At 36.1% G+C, this 19,271-nt stretch overlaps 2 protein-coding genes across 3 annotated transcripts in view; one reads left to right on the forward strand and one right to left on the reverse strand.

Annotated features, from left to right (window-relative positions):
* LOC145330214 (uncharacterized) overlaps positions 1–14,961 on the reverse strand; it is a 35,512-nt gene extending 20,551 nt beyond the window's left edge. Inside the window, exons 1-3 of the mRNA XM_080174822.1 lie at positions 14,505–14,961; positions 13,331–13,416; positions 716–762 (exon numbers count right to left, since the gene is read on the reverse strand). Of these exons, the coding sequence (XP_080030948.1) occupies positions 716–762; positions 13,331–13,416; positions 14,505–14,541 (170 nt within the window). The 5' untranslated portion in view covers positions 14,542–14,961. The remainder of the gene's footprint in view (positions 1–715; positions 763–13,330; positions 13,417–14,504) is intronic.
* LOC145330213 (uncharacterized) lies at positions 8,547–11,160 on the forward strand. Of its 2 annotated transcripts, XR_013883326.1 has the most exons (6): positions 8,547–8,829; positions 9,069–9,125; positions 9,563–9,603; positions 9,937–10,072; positions 10,453–10,536; positions 10,930–11,160. XR_013883326.1 is itself a non-coding variant. In XM_080174821.1 (5 exons), the coding sequence occupies exons 1-5, from the start codon at positions 8,640–8,642 to the stop codon at positions 10,473–10,475; spliced, it is 447 nt and encodes a 148-aa protein (XP_080030947.1). In that variant the 5' UTR covers positions 8,547–8,639; the 3' UTR covers positions 10,476–10,711. The 2 variants fall into 2 exon arrangements, 1 of the variants encoding a protein (XP_080030947.1); XM_080174821.1 differs by lacking the exon at positions 10,930–11,160 and having other exon boundaries at positions 10,453–10,711.
* Positions 14,962–19,271: the final 4,310 nt, after the last annotated feature.

Consider the following 19,271-nt stretch of genomic DNA (forward strand, 5'->3'; position numbering starts at 1 on the left):
TCGTCTATCACAATAAACAGCAACAAAGAAATTTAATTTTCCCACATCATATTTTTCTTACAGACAGACAGTAATTTCGAATTATGGAGAAGCTTTTCGGTACAAAAAAATGTCCTACTAATACAGATAATGACGTAATTCACAATTGGATTTAGAAGACTTTAATTAAGTCTGCAGATTATGAAGGTTTTTTTAATGGATCCTAGAACCAGGAATCTAAAGGAATAAGAAAATGGTCGATAAATTGATGTACCTACCCAGTGATCTTACACAAAATGACCTTTTGTGTAGATTACAATTAGAGGTTGAAACGTTTGGACACTCAACTTAATGAAACAACCAATCAAAATTTAATAAAAGCCCCCAAAGTTGTTAAGACAATGAATAAAGAAAGTTATTTCTAAACTTTTGGGGCAATAGTAATAAACAGCTAAATGTCCTCTCCCTCTCTGCATTAGAGCAAGATTGGATGTCAAGTTATCACAAGAGCAAAAAGAAACAGTGGCACCACATTTCATGTCTATTAAAGCATAGTATAGGGAATCCTCAACAAATATTTCAAAGTTTCATTTTAAAAAGCAGACAATAAAATCCCATTTCCTCCATTACGGACAGACTGACGGACTGACAACCAAATAAAACTATAGAGTATCTTTGCTACTTAAAAGAGAGTATAAATTGTAATTTTAAAAGATATAAATAATAAATCTGTTACCTTTCAATTGCTTCATTGTACATTCCATTTTCAATAGTATCCACTTCCTAAACAAGGATGACAACATCCATAAAAGCGAAGCTCTGAAACGGTAGGACAAATGGACATTAACACTTGTATAGTGTTAGAACTGAATAATCAGAATATAAATGAATAAGAGTCAAAGCAAAATTGTAAGTAAATTTGTTAAAAAGCTGCTTGATACAGGATAATATTTACGGACATACTGACATTTTTAAGGTTGTATTGCTTAAATTATTGTATCTTGTTGTCCAGGAATTAATATACCAAATTCAGATCAATCGGATAAATAGATCACTTAAAAATTTGTTGTTAAAAATGTAAAAAATCAACATGTTTAAAATGGACGTAGGGACATTCTGGTAATAATTATAGAGCTGCTACGCTTTCTAAATCGTACCTAGCTACCACAGGAAAAACCATGCAAAGTTTGAACTCAATAGGACAATTCTAACATGCCTAAATTAACGGAAAAAAATATCCTTCTCGGACAGACGGACGTACCGACCCTAATTATAGAAAAGCTTCGCTTTTAAAAATAATAGAAAGTGATGCTTTTCTGCAAAGCAAACTAGTTATATACCCGTCTGCTCGACCTTAACGGTTAGCTCTGTTGAAACAAGGATGACAACATCCATAAAAGCGAAGCTCTGAAACAGTAGGACAAACGGACATTAACACTTGTATAGTGTTAGAACTGAATAATCAGAATATAAATGAATAAGAGTCAAAGCAAAATTGTGAATAAATTTGTTGAAAAACTTCTTGATACAGGATAATATTTACGGACATACTGACATTTTTAAGGTTGTATTGCTTAAATTATTGTATTTTGTTGTCCAGGAATTAATATACCAAATTCAGATCAATCGGATGATTAGATCACTTAAAAATTTGTTGTTAAAAAAGTAAAAAATCAATATGTTTAAAATGGACGTACGGACATTCTGGTAATGATTACAGAGTTGCTACGCTTTCTAAATTGTGCCTAATTACCACAGGAATCACCATAAAAGTTTGAAATCGATAGGACAATTCTAACATGCCTAAATTAACGAAAAAACTATCCGTCTCGGACGGACGGACGTACCGACCCTAATTATAGAAAAGCATTGTTTTTAAAAATTAAAGAAAATGAAGCTTTTCTGCAAAGCAAACTAGTTATGTGCCCGTCTGCTCGACCTTACCCGCTAGCTCTGTTGAAAAAAAAGGCATTTTAGAATAGTCATGTCGATTTCAAACCTATACTTGCGAATCCTATAGCAATGAAGATACTCTTAAAATCATATTGTGATATAGACAAACAGCGTAAGCTAATGATAGAGTAGACTTTAATGTTCAATTCAAAATGCAATCAGATTTTAAGTATTTATTATATTGGATTAAATGCAGTTTTTGAGTAAATAAGATTATATATTGATACTATATTTAGAAATGATTAAATATGTTAATAAGTCAAAACTACTGATTATTCAAAGCTGGATAGTTCTGAAGTAGCAGGATGTCTGTCTGTATATCAGGACACCAAACAACAGGATGACTGTCTGTTTAATTAATACAATGTATTAATTAACTATGCACTTTGAAGGGGTAGAATATCTGTCTGTGCAAACTATCTAAAGTAGTAGGATGTCTGTAAATAGCTGTATTGGTCTTAATAAAGACTCGAACCCAAACCAGATAATGTTCTGTGTTAGGACTCTCAATATCAACTGACTTAAATATATTTTCTCTTCATTCTTTCTGAGAGCAATTAAAGAGCAATTAAGAGTAACAATTAACATATGGTCTGCAAACTTAAATATATGACATCACAACATAAATATATGACATTTACCCCCTTCTGAAACCATCCAGCTAAGCATGGTTTCACCATCCATCAGGTTGATCCAATAAACTAGGATCAATGTCTTCACTGGGTGAACCTACATCGAAATTAACCCCGGCCTCCAGTCCTTCCTCTCCTTCACCCACTGGAGGAGGAGTGTTCAGCGCCCCTCCACCAACCTCAGCCGAAACGCCCACTGTTGCCGCTATGACAGTGTTACTCGCTGCAGCAGTTACAGGCCCTCCTACAGCCTCCTATTTTTTCCTCAATCATAGGCTTTAGAGTCACAGCAACAGAATTACTGATTTTACCTATATCTTCATCACTGAGCGGCGCCAAGCCACGTTTGTCATTCTTGCGCTCAGCCTTATTTCTCTCAACCTCAGCACGTAAATCTGGTAACTCCCTCTTTTGTTTAGGCCCAAGAGAATCTGCCCCAGCAGGCCGCTTGACCACGCCCCTTCTGGAAGTACCTTCCCCAGCATCATTATAAGCATTGCTGGCTCCCCTTCTGGAAGTACCTTCCCCAGCATCATCATAAGCCTTGCTGGCTCCCTTAGACCTGACTGACCCAGCAGCCTGATTTGGCACAAACTTACCAAATCTGCGCCGTCCATCACCAGAACCAGTATCTGCCACCTTTTCAGGCTTGTCCGTAGTAGGCTCAGTCCAACTGTCTATCTCCGAACCACTCTGATCACTGGGCAGACGATCCCTGGAATCAAGCTCAACTTCAAGACTCACGTTGCCAACATCGTCCTCATCATCATATCCAGGCTCATACCTGGGGGATTCTACATCATACTGCCTCCTGTCATCTCTTCTATACACAACATGCCGCCGATTAGATCTGCCAGCTTCCAACATTTCAACAGACGGTTCACGCTCCTCCCGCCGAGGTGGGGCAGACGGCCGCTGATACCGCCTTTCGTTTCCATCTCCATTTCCTGATAATAATCAATAATTAAATATTAACATTTTAATATTTTAATATTTTAACATTTTTCATATATAAGACGACATTCAAAACGAAATACTTTACATAAATTATATTTATCAGGGATGCCAAATTTTAATTACTGTTTTCCCGATAACGCGAAAATTTGACGCAATTACACAGTCTGCCTAGACAACCAACACACAGCAATCCAATAACCACCCCAGCAGCACCCATCACCGCCATAACAAAATGCTGCCAACTATTAGTCAACCAATCAATTGAGGAATTATACAAATGTACAAACCAATCTTCTGTCACCTCTACAACAAACGCATTTGAATTAGCAGCCAATTCCGAAAGTTTAGCCTCTTCCACAGACTCCAACACCTGTCCTTTCTCTCCCTTATCCAGCAGATGCTCAAAATTCAATGGTACCTTCAACCAACTATCCTCCAGCCGTTTAGTCTGAACCAGCTGCATTCCTGCCCCCTTATTGCCTAGATATAATCCAGGTTTAACTCTCACGAATACTGGATTTTTCCTACACTCGACAACCATTAACAAGGAAACATTTTTAACTAATCTTGTGAATGGTTCTACAGCAACAATTCTATCATCCATAAACAGAGAAAAATGACCAAGATAACACGGCAAATCTGCTCCTATAGTCACATTCAACCATCTTTTTTTACATACAGACACAAGCTCCATCTCCCCCAGATGTTGTACCAACAAATTTCCGACTTGCTTGATGTTGGAATGAAACAAATTATTCTCCCAACACCCCTGTTCTGCCTGCAAAATCCTTTCCACTTGATGATAGGAAGAAGTTAACTGTAATAATAAAGCACCATCCTCCTCTTTTTTTCGCATCCAAGGAAAGAAATTCTTTTTAGCAGTTGTAATCCACAAAACTACATCAGGAACGTTGGTATGAAAATAATGCAAATCAGTCAGAAAGTCAGAAAACTCCACTTTTTTCCCCAGTTTTAATCCCAACGAAAACTGTGGAGAAATCGCCAACCAACTTTGGCCACCCTGATTATTAGCATCATCCGCCATATTAGAAAATGTAAACAAAGTTAAATTTACAATTTCAATAGTCCGAAAATAACTAAAATAACGTCTATCTTCCTGTGATCTATTGTGAACTATCACTCGATCAAGCCCAAGCCGCAGATCAGACTCCAGACAGTGTGCCCCAATGAACTGGTCCTCAAGAAAACAGCTGTTATCAGGTAACATTGAAATTTGTATATTTTTCAAATAACTTGTAATCTGAACTTCTTGAAAAGTATTAGGCACAAAGGTATTATTTAAATAAATACCATCTCCTCTGCACTGAGGGTCAATCCCATACGTCATCATATCATCATACAGGATGCTACCATTTATGAAATAAGTCAGTGACCGGTCATAAAACGCTACAGGCAACCGTCGTCCATCTATGTCTAACACCCTCTGTTCCTCCATCCTTTTACAATCTTCACTAGAAATTAACTCATCACTACTAACAACAGCTGGTGCCCCTAAATGTAGATGGCTATATTTGCCGCAATACCAGGTGTGAACCGTTCTATCGACGTGACATTGTACCGCGGGCAAAAATCTCACTCCAACTTTTTTTAACAGATGACCGCTGACTGTTCCATTAAACTCATGCTGACCAAATACTGTACATTCTGAAGCCCTCAACTCAGGACCGTCGCCAACACACTCCTTTACTTGCACAGATATCACATCAGCACCACAAGGTAACAAACACAATCCCCAAATTAAAAAATATTTACCTGATTTAAATTTATTATTATGACCAGACATTATTAGCTGATAACTGTTCACCAATTCACCCGCAAATATCAACTGATTTAGCCTTTCATTGCAGGGCAACTTTCTACCTACTAGCTTTGTCAGCACATATTTGTTATTAAAATAATCAAATAACAATTCATGAACTCTTATTATAATATATTTTTTTTTTTTAAATATTTATATGTATTTTAATAATATTTTTTTTTCTCAAAAATAATTATTATCAGCTCTCCTTTCCCTACTTTCTCCGTCCTCGAGTTCCTATCTGAACATGTACCACAGGACCCCCTACCTGAGATCTTAACCTCCTCCCAGTGTCCCATAAATATTTCGCCACCCGTGATCCACTTTTCTTAATTGTAACTAATTTTTCAGGTGAAGATTGTGGCGGCGCCGTAGTCAAAAATGATTGTTCCGATGGAAGCTCAACCTCGTCAAAATTACCCTCAGCTACAGGAGCAGGCACCACAGATTCATCTGTCACTCCCACCTCTACTCCTTCACCTACAGGTATAATTTCTCTATTCTCATTCTCTGAAACTCTGTCATTATCAACCTCAACCTCACTCTCCTTCTCCTGAATCTCGTCACTCTGTCTTTCCTCTGCCAACTCAAAACCATCATTTTCAGATGACAAATACACAACATCTTCACTCTCTCTCTCCTCTACAGTTTCTTTCTCTACAGGCATATTGTCAACCTCCAAAAATATCTCATCGGACGGACAAATTTCAGGTAAAGGAAAAACGTTAAAATTAACCTCCTCCCCTAGAACTTCCGTTCGAGCATGAATTTTTCGAATTTTATCCCTAGCTACAACCTGATTTTTCTTGATGGGATTATTCCCAAAAGGTGCCAACTCATACAATGCATCCGAAAATTTCTTAACTACAATAAAAGGCCCTCCATAGAAAGACTGTAATTTCTTGGACACGTCAGTTTTTACAATATTAAAGAAAGCATAACAAACATCTGTAACTCTTAATGCTTCCCTCTGTACTCTGTGTTTATTTTGAACCTCTAAATATAACTTGGATTTTGTAGAAATTCTCTTAATTACATCCTCCATATTTTTCAGAAATTCCAAATACGACCGCGAGGATGAAGATTCAACAGACGGGACTGGTGATAGAAAATCGAGAGAAATACGTGGCTGCCGACCAAAAACCAGAAAAAATGGAGAATATCCAGTTCTAGTACTCTTGGAACAGTTAATCACCAACGTAGCCAAAGGTAATTTTTTAGCCCAGTCCTTTGTTCCATGATTTTCATCTACTTTCAAAGCAGCATACAAACTTTGATTTTGCCTCTCTACAGGATTCGAATTTGGATTCCTGGGGGGAATTAGGACAGTATCCACCCCCAATCCTTTCATCACGCCTTTAAACACATTGCTTGTAAAATTTGTACCTCTATCCGATCTCAAAGCTCTAAATAAACCATAGGTAGGTACAAAATTTTCCAATATAGCCTTTACAGTTGTTTCAGTTTTAGCATCAACCAACGGACATGTAAAAACATATCTAGAAAATAGACAAACCATGATTAAGACAAATTTAACCGTCTGTCCCTGATGATAACATGGAGTCCAAGGTCCAACCAGATCTACGGACATATTAGCAAAAACTTCACTACTTTGAACAGAATGAGTTATAGGTGAAACATGTTTAGGATTACTTCCAGCCTTTTTCAAACATGTAATACAACTTCGTATTCTCGATTCCACAAACTTGTTCACGCCAGGCATAAAAAATCTCTCATTTATTTTACGTATTGTCTCCTGCACACCTCTATGTCCAGAACCATATCCACCATGAGCTGAATCAAATATATCATTGTATAAAGAAAGAGGCACTACAGGCCTCTCGACGAAACCCCCTTCGGCCAAAGGCTGTCTGAAAATTACAACCCCCTCTAGCACATACATATGGCCAATAAGATTGTACAATAGTTCTTTTCTGCCCGATAACTCCGCCCTCTCATAAGACGACAACTGTCTCCTTTCCAATATCCATAACCTTATTTCATTTAGGATCTCGTCCTGCTGAAGACTACTTTGCCAGACAAACTCAACATCCGCCTCATCCTCTGCAGAATGTACCTGCATAATAGAATAGATTTGATCCAGAAATGGTGAATCATCCAGGTAAGGATCCAAAATTTTATTATCTGTCTCTCTACACTCCTGACAATCCTTCAGTCGATGATTCTTACAATCTAACTCAGTTCTCGACAAATAATCTACGTTCACATGCTTAGTCCCCTGTCGATGGATAACTGTAAAGTCAAAACTTTGCAAGAAAGTTATCCATCGATAGGTGACACCGTTTATTGATCCTTTAGCCCAACGTTTATAATGCACTAGTGAAATACTGTCTGTCCGAACCAAAAACTCACGAAACCTACAAAAGTGTAAAAAATTCTTTAATGCATATACTAATGCACCTAATTCTCCTTTATAGGAAGGATAATTTTGTTCTGCAGCATTACACTTCTTACTGCAGACACCAAACACTCTCTCCACACCATCCTGTTCTTGCGAAATAATCCCTGCAAAATACTGAGAACTATAATCTACATCCACAATAAAAAGATTAGGATTATCCCATTGAGGATAGCCTTTACACATTTCAGTCTTGAACATTTCCATAAATTCAGTCCATACTCTGTTCAACTCTCCTGTCCACTTTATTATAGTGTCATTCCTGTGACTATCCAACATGCACGACCTCTTGGCATAATCAGCAAAATATCCTCTGTAATAATTAGTAAATCCCAAAAATTTCTGCAACTCCTTCCCTGTTCTAGGCTTGCCCCAATCCTTAATCCGTTCCAGATATGCAGGATTCATTTTCAATCCATCGGCACTAATAATATGTCCCAAATAATGGCATTCTCTAGTCAATAAATCACACTTATCTAAATTTAATTTCAGGTTGACCTGCCGAAGAACTTGAAACAGTGCCTGCAGATGCTCTACATGTTCCTCTGGACTTGATGAAAACACGATCAGATCGTCCAAGTAGCTGATACAGAATCCATACATACCTGGCAGGATAGACAGCACCTTATCCATCAGAGCACAGAACAGGCTGGGTGCATTACACAACCCAAATGGCAACCTGTTAAACAAATACATCCTGTTTGCTGCACTAAAAGCTGTTAACGGTTTAGAGTCTTCATCCATAGTCATCGAATGGTAGGCAGCTGTCAAATCAAGAGTACTGAACACCTTGCCAAAACCCAGCTTCGTCAAATTATCCGAGATCAGTGGCAGCGGCCACGCCACCCGCTTAGTCACGTTGTTGAGGTTGCGGAAATCGATGACAAACCTCAACTTAGCCTCTGCTCCAGGTGCAGCCTTCTTTTTCACAGCAAAGATAGGACTGGACCAATCCGAGAAACCCTCCTCAATAATGCCAGCATCCAGCCATTTGGTCAACTGTTCCTTCAATTTAGCATCGTACTCTGGATTCAAAGGAATATTTCTGGCCTTCACAGGTTTAGCTCCAGGTAACAATTCTATATTATATGTCATTAATCTACAATCACCAATATCTGAATCATTCATTGAAAAGATATCAAAATTTTCCAAACAAATTTTAATAATCCTGGGTTTCAATTCTGGATTTTCCTTAATCATCTGGTTTTCATCTAACTTCAATTTTTGAATAATAAACTGTACCCGTTCATGCATTTTTTGCCCCGACAACTTTTCTGGCTTATCCAATTCATTAATTGTTTTATTACAGGTAACATCTTGATTATCCATGATGAAACAATGCCCCATCTTCACATTTCTCAGCAAGGTAATAGGTTTTATTGACGCATTAACCACATTAACCACACAGGACCCATCTTTCCGTGGCTGATACACCCCCTCAATAATCATAATCCCATTGCCACTTGTCATCTTAGAAGAATTAGGGGACACGTACCAAAGCCCATCATTCTTTAATCCGGTCACATGCACCACAGCGGTAGATCCTCCAGGATAAAAAATAGTTTTATCCAGCAACTTCACATTATACTTCGTTGAATATAACTCTCCAAACCCACCCCCCTCCTTTATCCCTGGCAAGGTAGGTTTAGATGGAATTTCAGAATTCATTCGTCCGGACAAAATAGGAATTTTCTGTATCTCTGCCACCACCTGTTTCTGTAAACAGGAATTAATAGGAACAGATTCCCCACAAAATTCAAACTTATCTTCATCCAAACAAATATTAATTTTATTCTTTTTCAGGAAATCAGATCCAAGATTTACCAACCTACTCGTCACCTCAGGTACATAAAATATCTCCGTAAACACAGCTTGAGTTCCAGCAAATCTAAATTTCAACTCAACATATCCAATAATATTAACTTTCTTTAAATCTACTGAATATGCTGATAATTTAGCAGGACAAAACTCAACTCCATGTTTATCAAGAATTTCTCTAGATATCAAAGAATTAAAATTATTTCCTGTATCAATAATTCCTAACTCCTTCACCGGAATATCAGCCCCAGGCACAAGAAATTCTAAATCCGCACAAATAGGCATTTTCGTTATCTTCAAAAACTTCACAATCTCTTGAAAACACTAGTCATTATAATTAATATATCCATATATTTTAGATATACATCATTCCACTACACAGCAGTCAGCCCCTCATCTGTCACCAGCCGCCAACATACTGTTCAATTTATGAAATCCTGTACATCTCCCAAACTACCAGCATCACACAGCTACACTCCAAGTTTTTTTATACAGGTAAGCACCTCTCGAAGTATTCAACCTTGCATAGGTACTTATCAAAAAATAATATATAGTAGATATATATATATATATATAAATATATATATATAATGTTTTCATTAACACGATCACACCTTGACTGACGAATAAACAAGACAGTAATGCTTTATAAAGTTGAAAGCAATAATGTAAATACAAAACAGCAAAATTAACTATTTACAGTACTATAGCCTATATAATGAATATGAATAAAAGAACGATCTATAAATTTCATCCTAGAATGAGATTTATACATCAAATCAATCATATCCATTACATAGGATATTGCTGGAAATTGTTTCTGGCTATGTCAGCAATCATAGCCTCATACTGTTTCTCATCTCTGCTCTTTTCAGAATCCACAACAGGCCCCACCTGATTGCCCCACCTATCCACAACAGGCCCCACCTGATTGACTGTCTTCTTCAGAAACTGCTCAGGTATTACCCTATTATTAGGCACTCCAGGACCCTCTTTCTTTTCGCTACCGGCTGAGAAAAACTTAGCTTTGGTCTTTCCTATGCGAGAATCAGGAGCTGGCGGCTTGCCATCTCTCTTCTGCCAGCAACTAGCCACTACATGACCTTTTTTCCCACAATACCAACAAATCATAGTTTTAGCCGTCGAATTCAGAGCCCCAATCACGTTCTCAACCTGATCCCAAGGAATATCATCATCCCCTTCAATCCACGCATTATTATCGCCAATCTCAGTCCTGCCCTCCATATCAGATACATGCACTTCACTGATTACAGGCCTAGCTTTCACCTCCCTAGAATCCTCTAGCCTCAACCCTTCCATAGCCTGAGAATAACAGGACGTTACATTTTCAGGTGATACGTGTCCAGAACGAGCCCAGCTTACATAATGCTGACCTCTGCGAATCAAATAAGTCAAGAAAGCACTGTAATCTTCCAGGTAATGCATAGATTCAATGAAATTAGCCATATCTCTAGCTAAATCAGAAAACAGCAAATTCTTAGCCACATTATTATAGAAATCACGCCAAGATTGTCTAGAAATTTGACCAGGATGCATAAGCCTAAACAGACGCAATTTAGCATTGAAAAACGCATCCACATTCTGACCACTCTTTTGTTTCAGGGCGTAAAAGAATTCGGTAGCCGACTCTGTATCAGCAAAGGGTATCACCAACCTTCTTATCAACAGGTAATAACCTAAAGCACTTAAGGAAGCATTAGCCTCCGGCGTAATCAACCTCCCCATCTTCTTCCCTTTGCACTCAAAAATCCTATTGTACAGGATGTCCTTGAAAAGCATAGGATCCTCCAACTTTGCGAACCTAGCAACCCTCCATAAGGATAAGAAATAATCCTCAAAATCAATGTTTCCATCCCAAAATGGAGCATCCCGCACAAAATCACTATCCCACTTGACTCCTCTTACAAGACAAAACTCCTTAAACTGCTCCTCTACAGTCTGTTGGCTTACACTACCGCCGGCCACCTTTTTATAGGCCTTAAGCACTTCAGCCCTTTCCTCAATTAAAGGAAATATATCCAACAATTGATTTTCATATTCGGTCAGACAACTCTCACGAACATTCATCCAATTTCCATTCCCAACAGGACCTAAAAACTCAATCTGCGAAAACTTCAAATGTCCAGGAGCACTTTTCCCTCTTTTAGCCTCAAAATTTGTAGAATCCAATTTAGCCTCCACACTCAAACGATTAATAAAAGATGTATTAAACGAATCATCCCCCGTCGCCTTGACTGCAGATACACTAGCCCCCATACTTGTTTCATACAAAAAACCGCTAATATCCCCATCCACTGGCAATTGCGCCACCTTTTTCTTAATAGTAGCCAAATCAACATCATAACCTAACTTCTTATGCTCATCAGAGTTCTTAAACTCTTTCACCTTATTCTCCAGCCGTTTATTCGCCGCCGTTAACTTATCCACCTGATCTTTGACAGTCGTATGCTCCTGCAACATTGCCCTAACATATTTTTTTATGCTTTCAGGCACAACGTCATTCTCCACCTCGCCCAACGCCAACTCCACATTCGCATTGGCACCTGCACCAGCATCCTCAGCCGCAGCATCCTCCTCCTCCCAATGTTCGGGAGTTCCATCATCATCCTGACTGTCATTCTCCCGAGGACGTTTAGGCGGCCGTCCACGCTTGCCTTCAGTTTTACCCCGCTCTCCTTTTTCTCCATCAGCCATATCCGAGCACTGGAACTAGATCCGCCGTGAAATTTAGATCAAAAGAGTTAAAGAATGAAATTCCACAGAAACCTGAAATATAAATCAAGTTAGAAATATAAAAACTAAAACAAAACTGTGAAAAATCCGAGATAAAAAAATATCTCAAAAAGTGAGTGACTTCAAATTAAACACCACTTCCCCCACCCTTAACTCAGCAGCAGGTCTAAATAACACGTAGCACAATAAGACTGCGCCAAATGTGATATAGACAAACAGCGTAAGCTAATGATAGAGTAGACTTTAATGTTCAATTCAAAATGCAATCAGATTTTAAGTATTTATTATATTGGATTAAATGCAGTTTTTGAGTAAATAAGATTATATATTGATACTATATTTAGAAATGATTAAATATGTTAATAAGTCAAAACTACTGATTATTCAAAGCTGGATAGTTCTGAAGTAGCAGGATGTCTGTCTGTATATCAGGACACCAAACAACAGGATGACTGTCTGTTTAATTAATACAATGTATTAATTAACTATGCACTTTGAAGGGGTAGAATATCTGTCTGTGCAAACTATCTAAAGTAGTAGGATGTCTGTAAATAGCTGTATTGGTCTTAATAAAGACTCGAACCCAAACCAGATAATGTTCTGTGTTAGGACTCTCAATATCAACTGACTTAAATATATTTTCTCTTCATTCTTTCTGAGAGCAATTAAAGAGCAATTAAGAGTAACAATTAACATATGGTCTGCAAACTTAAATATATGACATCACAACATAAATATATGACAATATATTCAAGCATATTTTATTTTAAACATGTTTTTTTTGTTATTTTAACACAAAAATATCATAAAACCTCATATTAAATAGCTGAAGCAATTTTACGAGATATTAACTTTGATTTAATTCAGACTTCTAAATAAAAATATTTCCATTAATTTTTCAGGAGAAATAATTAAACCAGAGAGACCACGTTTAGCCATTTATGATATCTTATTCAACAAATGAACCCAACCAGCTGCTTCTGAGAATATTTTTCTTACTTGTGCAGTATTAGGTTGGAGGCTGTATTTCTCAACAAGTTCTGATCCTTCTATTATCAGATCTAGTAACGGGTTCCCAAAACATACTAAAACAAGAATAATGATATCCCTAAGGAGCGCAGCAAGTGAAAAGCCAAGAAAATAACTATGAAGTGTAATACAGTTTAAAAACATGACATAAAACGGTCATAATACGCAAAGGTGCAATTAAAAGAAAATGACATTATGAAATAAAGAAGTGATTTATGATAATATTTTGTTAATTAAAACAGCCGATAGTTTTTTAAAATAAAACATGCATTACATCCTTATACTAAAGTAACAGGATGTTTGTCTGTCTGTGTGTCTGTCTGTCTGTGTGTTCCGAAGGATCTCGCTAACCGCTGAACCGATCGGGTTCTCCTTAACAGGGTAGCTTCTCATAAGTCCCGGGAAGGTTTTTAACTATTTTGGGGGAGGGTACCACCACCCTCCCAAGAGAAATGACAAAAAAATCGAAATTTTAAAAAACGTTTAGGAGACTTCAACGTCAAATGAAGAGGTATCGTACGTAAAAAATTATAGTAGAGACTTTATCAAACAAAAACATTTAAAGTGCCACTAGAGGCCTCTAGGGGCGTAGCCGCTAGTAGTTATATATTGTAACGATTTACGTGTTAAAAAGTAAATACACTGCAATATATGTATATAAGGAAAAATCATTCATTTAAGAAATGGTGTGTTAAGAAAATATAAGTTTACCAGCGGTTGTGTCCTTAGCATTTAGAGGCTCTAAATTCTAAAAGGTAAAACGAGGGAAATGACTAAAAACCCCCTCAAGGCTTGAATCTTAAGATAAAATAGCTTAAAACCATCACCGGTTCTATGTGAAGCTTTTTTTTAAAAGGAGAACTCAATCAGTATAGTAGTTATTAAAAACATAAGCTTTAGACGAAAAAATCTTACTACTTTATATTATAGGATTCAACAAATAGTCAAGCAATTTTAGGCCTGCTCTCGTGAGTGTGTGTATGCTTATTGTTTACCAGTCTAGAGTTAATCCCTATTCTTTTAACACTATTATAGAAAACAGTAATCAATCCTATATATATATATATATATTTAATTTTCCTTTCAGTGGAAAACTGTCTCTTAAAGATTAGGATGCAATAAGATACAGTCAACATATAAATACCTAGTTTAGGAGATGTCATCTCATATTTTTCTTTCATCTTAATTTCTGAACAAAAAATATATAAAAATATTTCTTATCAATGCATCATAATTACTTGATTTATTGGTTACGTGAAAGACATTAAATCATCGTGTGTACAATGAGCAAAAATTTTTAACGGTTGGTTTATTAGGTTAAGTGTCCAACATTTCAACCACTAATTGTGATTATAGAAAAAGTAATTTTGTGTAACATTATTAGGGATGTACATCAATTTATTGGCCATTGCCTTATCCTTTTAGGTATGTGAATTGTGACCCTTATCAACAAAAAAGTTTATTAGATACGCGGGGCCTGCAAGGGTTAGAGGCTTAGGTTTAGGTTTAATTGGTGGGTACAATATCATGGGTTTGTTCAGGAACCATTTCCTTTTTTTTTATTGATGACGGCAAGTTGACAAACACTGAATAACAAAAATAAATTACATTTCTTTATAGAAAATTATCAATTTACATAACGCAGAAGCTTTTCAATCAAAATATAGTTATTTATTGCATCGTATTATAAAAAGCTCAACAAAGTACAATTATACCAGATTTTTAGCTGGTAAAGAACTGGTTTTAAAATTATAATTTACTTTTTAAATTCGTAGAAAACTGGATATAATACAATGCTATACATAATTTTTCAGTATGGCTGAGAACCGGTTCTAATCCATCGGATGATAATCGGTTTCGAAGCGATACTGGAATGAATATAATGTTGACGAGTCTAGGATAGACACGACACTGACCCCTAGGTAAGAAGAAAAGTTACCTCATACAAAAAGTATTTTCATTATTATGTCTTATCAAAATTGCGTACCTATCCTCAAGACGTTGGCTTCTTGTTACCAAAATAATGCTGCATTAAAAGGGTGTAGACCCATGTCTCGGGGGGTGTAGAGTGGTGCAGGGATTTTGTAAGAAGGGTGGATACGCCCCCTTTATGTACACCTGTGTATAAATGACAAACTCCCTTAAAATACCTAGAGTGAACAGAAACCTCTTACCTATTTGAAGTATTTTTTTAGAAAGTGAGGGGTAGGGAGTTTTTGCGTGTTGATGTTTTAAACAATCAGGGATTAGCAGGGATAAGTCCCATACAGAAATGAAATAAAAATAAATGAAATACCCCCTCTCCTTATTTTCAATATATTTTATGAATAAAGGGGGGAGGGGGGTTCTGTGTTTGCTATGCACTTTGGGGAAAGCAGCTGATATTAATGGCCCCCTCCCCCTTTCAACACCGAGGATGTTAAACAAAATTGCCCCTTCTTTATGGATCAATATTATTTGTGAAAAAGTTTGGACACAGATAGTTTTTGCTGTGACTAACCCAAACCAAAACCAACTGTTTGATCAATAATGGAAAATCAAAGGACAAAGCATACAAAATAAACAAGGATATAATTGTCCAAAATAAGTAACAGACACTAGGGATTATTTTCAGAGAGAGAGAGGGGGTGCAATGGGCTGTTTATATTACACTCGTCCCAAAAGTTTCATAATAGCGTTTTCTTATTCGTTAGCTTAACAACTTTAGGGACTTTAAGTGAATTCTGATTGGTTGGATTATTAAGTTGAGTGTCCAAACGTTTCAACCATTAATTGTAGTCTATTGATGCAGTAATTTTATGTATCATCATTGGGGATGTACATCAATTTATCGACCACTGTCTTAAGCACCTTAATATCTCTGATATCTTTGGGGTCTAAATCAGGATAATATTGATTAATAAATAAGAATAAGGTAATCTAATCTACCTCTCACTTTATAAAGAATGAGTTATTCCTTATTTTGTAAATTTTTTATTTATTTATTTGTTATTTAGCGACAGGACCACATAAGAACCTTTTGGGAAAGGGATCTGCAAGATTTTTTTAATGAAATTAATAATAAGGGGATGGGGGTGGGTTTAGATGGTCAAGAAATACGTTTGAGTGAAAGCAAAGAAAAGTGAGAGAGGGGACAATGGGCTGTTTATTACACTAGTCCCCAAAGTTTTATGATAACGTTTTCTTATTCGTTGACTTAACAACTTTGGGTACTTCTAGTGAATTGTTAATGGCAAGTTTATTAGGTTGAGTGTTCACTAATTTCAATCCATAGAAGGGGTAAATTTGTGTATCATCATTGGAGATGTACATCAATTTATCGGCCATTGTCGTATCCCTTAAATCACTGGTAACTCTAAAGTTGAAAGATTTTTAACACATAAATAAAATAAATCACTCAAATAATTTTAAGTTAAATTTCATATGATTATTTTTTATAATTACAAAACACATACATTGATTCACTGTTATCACTTCACCACAATATTTTCTATCTGTGCCTTGCAACACTGGACTCGCTATCCAGACTATCTATCTATCACTAGATATCTTTCTATCTGATGCGACTATCTATCTATAACTGTCTGTGTATTTGTGTAACCCTTACCCAATATCTGAATATATAAACGTGATGACGCTCGCGAGAGAATATTTCGACATGTACAAGAGTGTCCCACATAAATTTGTAAACTTTCTTGGTCAATATTCAAAGATTCTGGAGCCTAATATCTCGGTAACCGCTCAACCGATTGGGCTCTACTCTTCAGAGGCTTTAGAATACTTTGTTGGGGAGGAAGGGGGGGGGGGGTAGATGGGAAGTACGAAACCTCAACCATCCCCAAAAAACAAAAATATTCCTTTCCCAATTTTTTTTCATGACATGATGTAGGGTTGGATTGTGTTTTTCATACAGTTTGAGAGGATTATAGCATTCTAACAAACTACAGTTTAAATTGTTTATTCGATCGTTTATTTTCTACATGCTTCTGGCTCTATACCTATTTATTCTCTAAGTCAACATTTCTCCTCAAACCTAAGACTTAAGGATTCATCTTGTTTAATGTCTTATCTACCCAAGGCCATGGATAGTAAAGTTGAAAAAGAATTAGAATAGATACAGAAAAAATAAGGTAAATTATTATTCGGCACTAAAGAATAGGTTTTCCTTCAAGTGTACAAATTATCAATCTTCTATACACTGTAAAAAATATTTTTTTTCATTTAGTATCAATTGATACGCTGGGGTTGTATTAGACCTGGACCCGTAAGTGTGATGTAATAACAAAATGAATATATAACACCATGTAGTACTATATACCATAATAACTATTACTATACAGAGATATTACGTTTTTAGTATCAATTCTTACCCTACAGAGTAACAAAAATTACGAACCAGAATATTAAAAACTTCCTTCTAGAGTATTGAATTTTATTCCATAGAGAGTATTAGATAATACTATAAAATGCACATTCTTTATTTAGTAATACATATTACTCCATCGAACACTAAGTAATACTAAATATAGTATTGGAATCTTCCTTATATCATAATAAGGTTTTTTTTGCTAGAACGTATGGGATGATGCTATACAGTAATGAAATGAATATATAGTATTATCTGATGCTAAATTTTTTTAAAATTTTAACAGTGTAGTTTTGAAAAAAGTTACTAAAAGCAAAAGTTAAAACACAGGATGGTTTCAAAGCTTTCTAGGGACTTGAAGGACTATACATGGAACCTAAAACTTGCTTAGACACTTAAATTTAAAATTATTTTTTCTTAATTTATCTACTTTTTTTGCTTTGTTAAAGTCATAAAAATATCATCTTAATAATAAACAGCAAGGGTTGCTGGCAGATTCAGGAAATTTAAAATGTTTTTTTTGGGGATTTAAATCTTTTTTATACCCTTTCCCTCTCTCCCTCCAATTACTTAAATGAACTAGCGTGCTACGGAAATTTGTGTCTCCCCCCCCCCCCCTCCAAAAAAAGCTTGGACGTTCTTGAAGTGAGAAATTCCCCAAAAATTTTTTTTTGTGGTTTGGTGTCTATAATTTTACTACACAAACAGAAAAGAACGATTTCTCGCCACACTGTGCTAATTATGAATATAGACATCCCTGTTTAAATTGTATAATCAACAGGAAAATTTTCAGGGGACAGTTGATCACGCTTTTAGCGCGATTTTAAACTTAGGTTTAAACACTTTATTATAATTGATTACTAGAATCACATATATCATGTTAAAGGAAGCACTTTTTATAATTACAAACGGTTGCGTCCCTAGTATCTAACAGCTCTGAGGGGAGGAACATAATTGTAATTATAAATGTAGGAAATAAAAAAGAAGAAAATTTGAAAAATAAATTTAAGCTTTCCGAAAATTTAAAGTCTGACCCATGTAGTTGCTTTCCCGTTAGCATGGTGTGATTTCCACCCCGCAAAATATTAGCTAAGAAATAGATTTTTCAATTAAACAATATAAAATTTATAATGTTTATGATTTACTTTATAGGATAACAGATAATGACCTTTTATAAACTTTTTAAAAGTGAAGCTTTTCTATAATTAGGGTCGGTCGGTCCGTCCGTCCTGGACAGCTTTTTATGTAATTGTTAACTTTTTTTCTTATTTCAGACATTTTTGAACTGTCTTATCTATTTCTTGCTTTGCATGATGATTCCTATAACAGTTAGGTACGATTTAGAAAGCTTTACCAGAAAGTTCGTACGTCCAAATATTATTTTAGATTTATTTCGCTTGTTCCTGGATACAAATTTGCTTATCTATAATACAAAGTAGCTTGATGTCTGTCTGTCCGTCTGTCCCTTAAAATCTCGGTAACCACTAAACCGATCGGATTCTATTTTCTTGGGGCGTGGGACACCCACAATCCCCCCAAAACAAA

The sequence above is a fragment of the Acartia tonsa genome, chromosome 10 (genome assembly GCF_053477335.1).
Source record: "Acartia tonsa isolate MP-2025a chromosome 10, ASM5347733v1, whole genome shotgun sequence".
NCBI classification, from domain to species: Eukaryota; Metazoa; Arthropoda; class Copepoda; order Calanoida; family Acartiidae; genus Acartia; species Acartia tonsa.

Excerpts from the sequence above, each read along its gene's own strand:
- LOC145330213 (XM_080174821.1), top strand. The coding sequence starts at position 8,640 with ATGACAAACCTCAACTTAGCCTCTGCTCCAGGTGCAGCCTTCTTTTTC. Across the intron at positions 8,830-9,068 it reads CTTCACAGGTTTAGCTCCAG|GTAACATCTTGATTATCCAT; the intron begins GTAACAATTCTA and ends GTTTTATTACAG. Across the intron at positions 9,604-9,936 it reads CAACCTACTCGTCACCTCAG|ATATACATCATTCCACTACA; the intron begins GTACATAAAATA and ends CATATATTTTAG.